General features: G+C 40.2%; 1 protein-coding gene across 10 annotated transcripts in view; it reads left to right on the top strand.

The window, feature by feature from the left end:
• The first annotated feature begins 3,328 nt into the window (after positions 1 to 3,328).
• The window catches only part of LOC102379289 (mitogen-activated protein kinase kinase kinase 2), a 50,283-nt gene continuing 42,335 nt past the window's right edge, over positions 3,329 to 11,276 (top strand). For 4 of the 10 annotated variants that reach the window (XM_006028686.3, XM_006028685.3, XM_025210122.1 and 1 more), the window contains exons 1-2: positions 3,332 to 3,401; positions 9,851 to 9,969. In XM_006028686.3, coding sequence (XP_006028748.1) covers positions 3,398 to 3,401; positions 9,851 to 9,969 — 123 coding nt within the window. In that variant the 5' untranslated portion in view covers positions 3,332 to 3,397. Of the gene's footprint in view, positions 3,413 to 8,142; positions 8,243 to 9,102; positions 9,279 to 9,850; positions 9,970 to 11,276 lie in introns of those variants that run through there. The other 6 variants (XM_025210118.1, XM_025210119.1, XM_025210120.1 and 3 more) reach the window with 6 other exon arrangements.

Raw genomic sequence — 11,276 nt, 5'->3', positions numbered from 1 at the left:
TCGACTTCCGAATTCATCCCATCAATAAAATCAGGCACCTTGACCAACTATCAAGCACTTCTAAGTATGAATGAGTTGGTAATGCTAAGCTGAAGACTAGCATACATACAGTTCTTCCTCCCAAAGCTTTTAGGCTCCAGTTTGGTGTTAGTTTTTAGTGGTTTCCTTACTTTGCCTTGCCTTGCCTTTTGGGTGCAGTGGTTGAGTGATGCTAGAAATTGGTGGAATAAAGTCTGGCGTCCATCACAGCAGCTGTGCTGGCTCTAAAGGCTTTCATAGCTGGTCTTTCTGGTAATCTTTATGTTAGTCTGATATATTTTTCCCTTGTTACTGCTCTTTCTAAAGGTTCTGCCATTCTGTGAAGAAGTCTTGAAAGTCTTTTAGTTGTGTTGAAAAAGTGCAGATGGGTCCTTTGCTTCATCCACTGATGTGGATGAGGTGGCAAGTGGAGCCATTTCAGGAGATTGGTGTTGCTTCTCATTTCAAACTTAAACCTCTGTGCAAAACAGTTGGGAAGATGGGGTTTTCTGATGTAATGTATGCGTCATGCAGAGAGCCACGAGGGTACTAAGGGGCTGTAGTGGGTAGTACTGAGTAGGTGGTCCTGTGCTGTTTTCTCTATACCTCCTCCTGAGTCACTCCTAGCCCTTGAGTCTTTTTCATAGGGATCAAATGAGTAAGATCTTGGAAAACATGTTGGTTTTTTTCCTCCACTATGGTCTGCAGCAAGGGAAGAGAATGAATACTCTTTTTAGTAGAAGAAAAGATTTTATTACGAGTCTGAGAGCTTGCTATAGGGAAAATGCTGGACCTGCAACAGCTAATTAAGAAGCAAAAATATTTCTGTTCATTGTAGAAATAAATCTTAATTCACAGTTGTGTTTTATTAAGTACAAGAGCTAGGAGCAGTCCCCTGTTTCATTAATGCAGTGCTTTGTCGTGTAGGTATTTGCTAGTAGAGTCTAATTGTTATCTTATCTGTTTGTTTTATGTATACAACCTCTATATAGTTTCAGTTGTCTGGACATCCAAATCAATTAGTCTATCGGGCTGGGTTTTAAAAGTAGCTTTGTTTCATAAAACAGCATGTTTTGTTTGTTTAGAAACTGCATATTAAGCAGCTTTTTTTTTTCTGTTCAAAGAAAAAAAAATCTTGCCTTCAGTGTTGCCACAGCCTTTAGCAAATTAAAAGGAAGCATTTGTGGCTCTTCAGGCCCTCTTCTGAAGTCTTTCCCTCTTTCAAAAAACTCTCCCTGCTTACGATGCTTGGAACAGCTCTCGTTTTGGCAGATCATGAAGAAATATGGTCATGGTTTCAGTTTTGGTTTAAAAGTCAGGAATAATTATACTTTGCAATAGCATCTGCATACATTTTTCTCTTCTTTTTTGAGGGGGGGGAGTGGGGTTAAATATTGCTTTTATCCTTACTACTAATTTTGGATTCTGAATATTCTCTCTCTCTCTTGTGTGTGTGTGTGTGTGTGTGTGTGTGTGTGTGTGTGTGAGAACAGATGACCCAGAGCTTCTCTAACTGTTGGTATAACAAACTACCATCGACTCTTATTAGAAAGACTTCCATGTGAAAGAGAAGTAGGGTTAGGGTTGCCTATGAGGGTTTTTTTTGTCACACTAAGATACTTATTCTTACTCGATGACTTGTTTCTGTATTACATGATTACTTTTTTACAGTGTGCATAAATTGCTTGACTAGAAATGTAGACATCTGTATAAAGAATTCAGTTATTAAGGAGACGATTTTAAATGTTCAAAAGTCTGAATAGTTGCACAATACATGGGAAACTTGGCATGTTCCTGATACTGAAAATATTTCAGTTGTGCTGGAAGACCAAATTAAGGTAGGATTCATAGAAGGGCTTTTCCTGGCTTCTCAGGAGCACTTTTATCCCCTCTGATGGGAGGGACTAGGGAGAAGGAAAGTTCTGAATTCCCATTTGTGAACTTCAGGTTCTTCATGCATAAGGGACAGAAGATTTCCCTTCCCAACAGAAATTGCTGAGACCAACCTCCAAGCTATGATGGTGTCCCAAGGTTTGTTGAAAGGCAGTGACATCTGTATGATTATCTGAGAGCTGTTTCCGCTAGTTGACCGCGGGGCATTAGGCAGAAGGCAAGGTAGAGGTGCATCTTATAGACCGAATCAGAGATTCATAAGCTTCCATAAGCCATGAAAGGACGTGCAGAGAGCAGGCTTTCAAACAGAAGTAGTGATAGTCTGCTTTCTACATGTCCTTGCATAGCATGTGATGAAGTGAGCTGTGGCTCTGGAGAGCATATCTATCTCTGATTAAGTTAGTCTGTAAGGTGCATCTTTACTTGCCTTCTGCCTAACTTCAGGCTAGCATTAACTACCTCGGTCAGCTTTGGGCTGCTAGGTGAAAGGGGAGCAAAGGCGATGTAGCTTGTATATTTGGAACTGTATTGCATTTTTGGTGTTGCTGTGATTGGGTGTTGGTTGGAGGGACAGGCAATACATGCATCTCCCAGTCTCATTCCCTCTGTGGTGCTCTAGATCCTTAGAGCCTCATCTTGTACTGGCATTTGAGTGAAGAAGGAAATAAAATGCTCCATTCAGGGAAGAAGGGATATTTTGAGCATGAGCGATATGCAGTGATTTTTTTCCCCCTTCCCTTGGGCTCTTGTATGCTAAATCTTAATCCTGCTTTTACTTAGGATGCAACTAAAGGTCCGCCATTCTTCTTTTTTCTTCAATGGTTTTTGCATGTTTCCTGTTGAAGTCCTGTAAGCTCCCCCTCCCTTATTGCTTTTCTAAAGAAGGATTTTTTGCGTCATTCTTTGCATGTTCTAACAGCTGCCCAACACGGATGTTTTGGATTCGTTCTCAACATCTCCATCTAGATTTATATGTTCATCTTTTTTCTGGACAGCTTATTTCTAAATTGTTAAACACTTAAAAATTTAAGCAGGCTATTTAATTTTATACATAGTACTTTCCTGAGGGACTTGTTTTCAAAGGCATTTTGACATCTTTCTGTGCCTTTGAATCTCCAACTTGCACATCCAGATGTTAAGGTGGAAACTGAGATTAAAGTTGAAGATTTTATTTTTGAAGTTTTTAAACTATATGTATGTATATGTGTGTGTGTATATATGTATGTATGATAAAAGTCTGTAGCTTAATACTGTGCTTCCTGAGTTTCTGGGTATTCACTTTTAAATATTTGACACCCCAAATGCCTACTGTAGGAACTAATAAAATGGCTATACTTCACACTTGGAATTTTTGTCATCTTAAATACTCAGTTTTAACTTTTTAGTAATTCTCATTGTTTAATATCTTTTTTATTTTCAGGGAATAGAAGAATGCTAACAAGAGAACTGTTTCCCTGAAATTCAGGTGTTCAGGCTGACTGCCATTATGGGTAAGTTACATGTGAGTTGAATCCAATTTAGTATTGTTGCCAGTAAAAGGAACAGTGAAAGTTGTATAACTTTAATTTATTACCATGGAGATGCATGTTGTAGCGATGTTTTCACTTGAAGTGAGATTTAGTTACTTCGTGTATTTCCCAAAATTACAATACCTACTTTTTAGGTGTAGAATAAACTTAAGTAAAAATATTAAGTGCACAGCTGAGGTACCAAATAACATTGATTCTGTCTGGCAATAATGCCGTTAGGCCAAAAACAATTCATTTTTAAGTAAGAACTATAGACAAAATTCCTTAATCATAGAAACAATAGATCAAGTAAATCTTCATAAATCTAATGGATACAAAAATCATGGACTAAATATAGGCATTGGATTTATGGCACATTATAACCTGCCTGCCATCTGATAACCCCAGGTAACCTCTCTACATTTTACCAGCTACATTCTGTCACCTCCCACTATCTTCTCACACCTATTGTCTCGCATTCCCTTTGAACCTTACTGCAATGCATTTGCATTTTCACAGACCTGCATTTTGCATATTGGCTTCTATCGTAGCCAGGAGAGCACACAAACACCAGCAGACTCTCCCTATGCCGGAAGAAGGGTTTGTGCCCAAAAGCTTGCAAGGAAAATTCAGCCCAAAAAATCTTTATCAGTGCACCCCTAATGCTTTCCATACTTCCAACGTATCTGTGCTTCTTTTAAGTTTAACTTTCACTGAATATCTCAAGTTTATAATGCTTATTTTTGGAATAAATGCACTGTTACACCTTTAACCAAAATTAGTTACTGATACTGTCAGATACAACTTGTGCTTTTTTTGGCATGTTTTTCCCTAATCTAATACTTTTAAAAGAGTAGTTCAAGAATATAAGATCTATGGGATTAGTGATTGTGTGCAAATTGAATTTTGTGAGTACAAGGCTTTTATCAAATCATATTAGATATTCGATTCAGACTTCTTGCCCAGATGCTCAGGTTTCATAGATTCATAGGTTGTAGAGTTGGAAGAGACCACAAAGGATCATTGTGTGTGACCCCCTGCCCCTGGCAGAAAAGAGGACCGAGGTCAGATGACCCCAGCCGGGTGACTATCAAACCTTCGCTTGAAGACCTCCAAGTTAGGTGGTAGTACCACCTCTCTTGGAAGCCCATTCCAGATTCTGGCCACCCTTACTGTGAAAAATTTCTTCCTAATGTCTAACCTGAATCTACTCTCCACCAGTTTGCCCCCATTATTCCTAGTTACTCCTAGGGGTGCTCTGGTAAATAGTGCATCTCCAATTTCCTGTTGTCCTCCCTTGATAAACTTATAGGTGGCTACAAGGTCTCCCCTCAGACGTCTCTTGTGAAGGCTGAAGAGATCCAGATCCCTCAACCGCCCCTTGTAGGGTCTTTCATGGAGGCCACTAATCATGTGAGTGGCCCTCCTCTGAACCCTCTCCAGATTCTCCATGTCCCTCTTGAAGTGTGGCACCCAAAACTGGGCACCATACTCCAACTGCAGCCTGACTGATGCCGCATAGAGGGGGAGCATCACCTTCCTCGATCTGTTGGTCATGCATCTGCACAACAAGGTGCAATTGGCCTTTATCGATGGCTTCGTCACACTGCTGACTCATATTCATCTTTTATGAAATGTGGTAATCTAGCATGCTTTGACATTGTCTTCCCACCCATCTATCAGAGGAACAATACAATTTTCTTTCTTAAGCACTAACCTAAAATACATCAAAATGAAGGAAGTGCATTTTCTTAATGGTAGCAAATTTACAAATAAGGTACCACTTAGACACTACAGTTGAAATCAAAGAAAGGATTTGTCAGATAAATATCATAGCCAATATTTGAGTGGGATTTAGAAGGATAACCCCTCTATCATATCCAGAGAGCATTTGTTTGCTTTTTAGTGCTAGGTTTTTCTTGGGTCTAATACTGTGTTACACAGGACAATGATTCCCAAATTAGAACATTTTATTCTTACATTTTCAACAAACTTTTCATCCATCAAGAATCACCTAGGTAAATAATCAGCAGTTTCATTCATTAAATTCAGATATCAAATATATTAGCATATTGTAAATACAGTATAACTGATGCAAGCAGCTGACAAAACAATGAGGATCTTACTCCACTTACATTTGCGAATTTAAAGGATAGGCTGTGCCCCTGATCTTTTTTTGTGTCCTTGGGAATACTCCCCCCTCCCCCTTTTTTTTTTTTTTAGTACTAGGAGCTAGAGCTCCATCTTTTTGTAAAGGTGAGCTGTGTCAGCCCTTCTACACCATGGATGGGGTCCTCTTACTTTTAGCACACATTTCTCACTGTGGCTCTCCAGTTTGTCTGAATGAGGTTAATCTCTCCTGTGGTTCTTCATCTTTTCCAGGGGTCATTGCAGCCTGTAGGCATTTTCAGTACTACAAGCTGGCACGCACTAGTGAATGGAAACATAGCATGTAGAGTCCTTTGTTCAAATGTTTAATCAGAGCATGCAGCAGAGTCCGTGCCTGTCTTCTGCAGTGTCCCTGATTCATTGGCCTGTCTCTGCCCCAGGTAGTTTGCTCTGACCTTGGTGGTCCCACATTCAAGCACGTCTCACTCCCAGCTATAAAAATATTTAATCCTTTTCCTGTTTCCTGTCCCAACATTTCGAATGTGGCTCTGAGTCTCCTTTGAGCCATCTAGCCTTTGTGGTATGTAAAGGCAAGAATTAACACATTACTTAATTTGTTCTGCTGCTGGGGCTTTTGCACTCTCTACTTCCTGCACAAAGTATGGTGGGGAGCTACCTTTTTCTCGACTTCAGCCAACTTCTCAGTGTTTCCATTTTACAGAAAAATGTTAATGATCCACCATTGACCTTCATCTAGGTGGGATATACTACAGATAATTGACACTGCATGCACTGACATGATTCCATTATTCAGCTGTTTCATGGTGCCAACCAGATGTCATAAGATGTGCATAGGTTCCTCAGAATGTCACACACAAAATAATTCATTATCAATTGTTTAGTTTTTCCTTCATATTTACTGTGCTTCAGTATTGTACATAGTAGGCATCTTCAGCTAAAAATGAAAACTGCTTATTGGTTACCAGTCAGCATGTTCCTCTGTGGGTTTTTTAATTTGCTTCAGTTACATTATAATCTGACACATTTTACATTTGAATCCTTGTCTGATGTGGTTATGAAGTAATAAGCAAGCCTATTATATTCTTTAGTAATTGATCAAAAGCTTGGTAATATATCTAGTATACTACCTGTAATTGGGGATTTAATTTTTTTTTAAATTACAGATCATCTATCTGAATAATGAATGCATATCCTCCTTAATTGAAATACTGCTTTGGTAGTCCTAGAGAACTAATATAATTTATATTGGTCTAACCAAGGGAATTCCATTCTTTCTATGCGGTCTTGAAGTTTAGCTGCATATAGGATATCTCCCCAGGGACACTTGAGAAGAGAACAGGCCTTTTCCTTCATGGATTCATTCTATAATCTGAGCAAATCCTGTCCTCCCCTTGGGAGTTACTGACCATATACCACTGTGGCTTTACCTGTTCTTCTTTAAAGCCATTGTATTCATCTGAACTGCAGATCAATGCAGGGGAGGCCCCTTTTGATACAGAGACTGACTGGGCTGGGAACTAAGTTAACAGCATTAAGTGTGTGGTATTAAGGCTAGGAAGCTGAGAAAATGGTCTAAAGAAAACTTTCCATTTAGAATTGGTCTAGTGTAAATGTGTTCTGAAGAAATTGTTTTCTCCTGTTTCCACCCCTGTCTTTGAGACTTGCACATACTGAGGAGTCCAGATACTTGTATTGCTTGGCTGTGAATAGTGGTGGTGTTAAACCGTAGTGACACTAAAAGGAGATGGACCACTATCATAGAGGAGTTGCCCATGATGAGTTAGTAACAAAAATGAGGATGAGGAATTCTTGAAAATAGGTACAGGATTAATTTATTTTATTTTAAATGCCATTTAGATTGTTCCCACTTCTAGGTGTTGGTGGACCCATATAGGGCTAGAAATAATCATCCCAGCACAGCTGATGTACATCATTGGGCAAAACACATGTTGCCTGTTGTCCTGCCAATGAATCTAGGTGATGTGTTCCTAGAGACCACACCAGAGTGTCAGCGGGCACCCAGAGACTCCCAAACCAGTGAACCCAGGCAGGTGGTTTCAGAGCTTCAGGGACACAATCCTGTATGCCTTGGAAATTCCCATTTCCAGAGTGCACAGCATTGGGCCCCTGAAGCCCCAGCTGTGCCTGACCAGGGTGACTAGAGAAGCAAAGACAGCTCCAGGCTAACCAGCTTTCTCCTGCCATAAACCACAATAAAGTGGTACAAATTGATACCACCTGTTGCAGCTACAAAATTTGTGCATTTATGGTGTAACAAGATATGGACCTCTGTTTGCTTAGCAAGGGGGCAGGGGTCAAGCTGCCTCACTGCCCCCCTGCCACTGCTTTCCCTGCTGCAGCAGGTTGGGGACAGGGCAAATTTAAGCCAATCCTTCAATAATTCAGTTTAGTACATGGAAATTTTATAAACTTGTTTTAGTTTTCTATGTATAGAATCTAGAAAATCATAATGAATTTGATCTAATTTAATTATGGGGGGTTGTCTTAAGTTTAGGGTCATATTAGGTATGGGTAAATTCACTAAATTGTTTTATTCTTTACAGCCTCTTTGTAATATCCAGCATAAGGTATAACCTTCCTGAGAGGATTATGACAACGAAATACTGAGCTGCAAAGCTTAGTGAAAGTTATCTAGATTATCACTGTCACTTGCAACTCTTCTTTTTCTTTTGGTAATATAAATTAATAGTATCAAATGCAAATCCTACAAGTGAGCCAACATTTATTTGTATTAGTCATGAAAACTTGCTTCCCATTTCTGCAAAGTTAACATTACAATAAAGTGGTATTTCATGAGGGAACCTTTGTCATGGATCATAAAATTATATATTTGAACTTGGCATCCATTTATGCATAGCATGAATAAATCTATTAATATTTAACTTTGGAATACCTAACAAAGTTATTCAACAGGGCTTAATCATTTTTAATAAATACTATTCATTGTAGAGGACTCCAGTATTTCACTTTTTGAGGTTCATATTGTTGCACGACTTTGGATAGCCCTCAAAAGTGTTGTTCACATTTTATAATGTGGATATCCAAGAATATCAAAGTTTTAATATACAGATTTTTTTTCTCTGTCTCCTTATCAGTATCTGTGACTTGACTGGCTGTTCAAATGGATAAATTCTTAGTCAGATGGACCATAAAGTCATAAAACAATTAGTATCCATTTGTGCAGTTCCCTAGGTTCTCACTGAAGCCCTTTTGTCACTTAGGAACTGTGCAGCTGAACTTGTCATGGAGCTAGGTAATTAGGCCAGGCTCAAGGAAAATCAAATGAAGAGCTCTTTCTTGTGCCACTATTAAATAATTTTGGGGGGGAGGCAAAAATGTGATGTTCACTCTGTTGACACATCTGTGGAGACGAGGCCAAACTGAACAGGAAAAACAATGATGTAGGACGGAGTTGGGATAAGGCATCAGCCTTCCAATTCCCCACCTCCAAGAAAAAAAAAGTCCAAAATGCTAATTGTTCCCTACTTACCAGGGCTGTAAGGGTAACATTTTCATGTTTGATCACCTTCAGCTTTGAGCGATTCCACCCTGTGAGCCAGCCTCATTGCTAAGTATCTCTGCACCCGATCGTTCTCAGACTGACCACCTTTGCCTATGAATCTCTCTGCCCACTCCTTTGCTTTAGAAGACTTCATTTGCGCAGCAGGAAAAGTCAAAAAACAAAACAAAGCAAAACACCCCTGCACGGTGAGCCATCAACGGCAGGTATTTAGGTAGCAAAAGTCTCCCAAGAGTTTAGTGCGTTTGCTTGTTTTACTTTGTGCCTGAGTTCAATTGGTTTTTAGGCAGGGGAAAAATAATACCCAGGGTAGATTCTTAATTTGGTATTTTTCTGTGCTGTGACATAATATGCATCGTTGCAAGTTGGGGGTTTTGTTTTCTTTTCTCTCTCTTTTCTCACTGAATTTTTTTCAAGTTACTTCATATCTGCAGTTGTATCAAGCAGAACAACTTGCTATAAGCTTACAGCAGTTTGTTCAAAACTCTTTTTGTTTGTTGAACTGTTTTTAACTGAAAGATAAATTGCCAAAAAGATACTTATTTTCTTGTTTATGATGATATTGCCCGGGAATGAATAAAATGAAGAATTTGTAACTGCAACATGCTAGCCACAGGGTAACACGATTCGTGAATTGTTATTAGGGTGGTTGTGATATTTATGTGTATTTTAGAATGGATTACTATTCTAGTCGACGTAACCTACAGTGGTCATTTTACACATTTTCTCTGTCTTTGTTTTGTTGGGTTTTTTTAAACAGATGAGCAGCAAGCTTTGAATTCAATCATGCAAGACCTGGCTGTGCTTCATAAGGCCAGTCGTCCTGCGCTGCCCCTACAAGAAACAGGAAAACCAAAATCATCTTCACCTAAGAAACAGGTAATCTTCAGTATTCTTGTTAGCACAGTGGGCAGTGTATAAAGTGTTACAGCTTCTGTAATTCTCCTGTTACAACACCAGTGCCAGTGTTAACTGAATGATTCCAGTCTTCTGTGGATACAGTTGTTTTTTATTATCCGTATTCAGGAAACAAATGGCAAGCCCAAGTGTAGCTTTTCAAGACAGATTTTGAAGGTGCTTACTGCATAATGGGAAAGCATCCTCTTCCCATTCCCATATTGCATTTTAAAGATCATGGTCTGGGAGAAGCAGTAAGCCTCAAGCTTACACTTTGATTTGGCATTGTCCATCAGAGTGTTTTTATATTTATTTATTTTGGATTTTGTTTAAAATTGAGGTTTGCTACCCATTCTTTCCATGTTTCCTTGGAGGGAATTTTCAACATCTTTATCAGTGATTTGGATGGGGGAGTGAAAAGCTCGCTGGCCTAGTCTGTGGACAGCACCAAGGTATGGGGCAGTGTGGTCACTCCATATGATAAGTTGCAGATACAGGTGGACCTGGGCAGGCTCGAGAGTTGGGCAGGCCGGGACCAGATGAAGTTTAACATTCCCAAGTGTAAGGTGCTCCATCGGGGGTCAGACAACCTTCAGCATACATATAGGCTTGGTGGCAACAGCTTGACTTCCACCACAGCCAAAAGGGACCTAGGGGTAATGATAGACCATCGCATGAATGTGAGCTGTTAGTACGAGGTGGTGGTCAGCAGGGCAAACAACACGCTGGCATGCATTGACCAATGCATCTCGTGTAAAACTAAGGAAGAGAGAGTCCCGCTATACTCAGCACTTCTGAGACCACAGATGGAGTACTGCGTCCAGTTCTGGGCACCACACTTCAATAAGGATGTGGAAAACCTTGAGAGGGTCCAGAGAAGAGCCACCCATATGATCAGGGACTTGCAAGGCAAGCCGTATGAGGAGAGGCTGAGGGACCTGGGCCTCTTTAGCCTACAGAAGTGAAGGTTGAGAGGGGACTTGATAGTGGCTTACCACTATATCAGAGGAGTGCATCAGGAGCTCGGTGAACAACTGTTCACTAGGGCACCTCCGGGGAAGACCAGGACCAATGGGTACAAACTCCTGGAAGGCCACTTCAGGCTTAATACCAGGAAAAAACTCCTTCACAGTCAGGGTGTCCAGACTGAAATAAACTCCTTGCAGAGGTGGTGCAGTCACCTACCCTGGAGGTTTTCAAGAGGAGACTAGACAGTTGCCTCACTGGGGTCACTTAATCCCAGTTGTCTTCCTGCCTAGAGTGGCGGGGGGGGGGGGGGGGGGGGTGGA

The sequence above is a fragment of the Alligator sinensis genome, unplaced genomic scaffold, assembly GCF_000455745.1.
Source record: "Alligator sinensis unplaced genomic scaffold, ASM45574v1 scaffold991_1, whole genome shotgun sequence".
Lineage (NCBI taxonomy): Eukaryota > Metazoa > Chordata > Crocodylia > Alligatoridae > Alligator > Alligator sinensis.
Note: the sequence above shows the minus strand (reverse complement) of the source record. Positions and strands in the feature narration are given on the sequence as shown.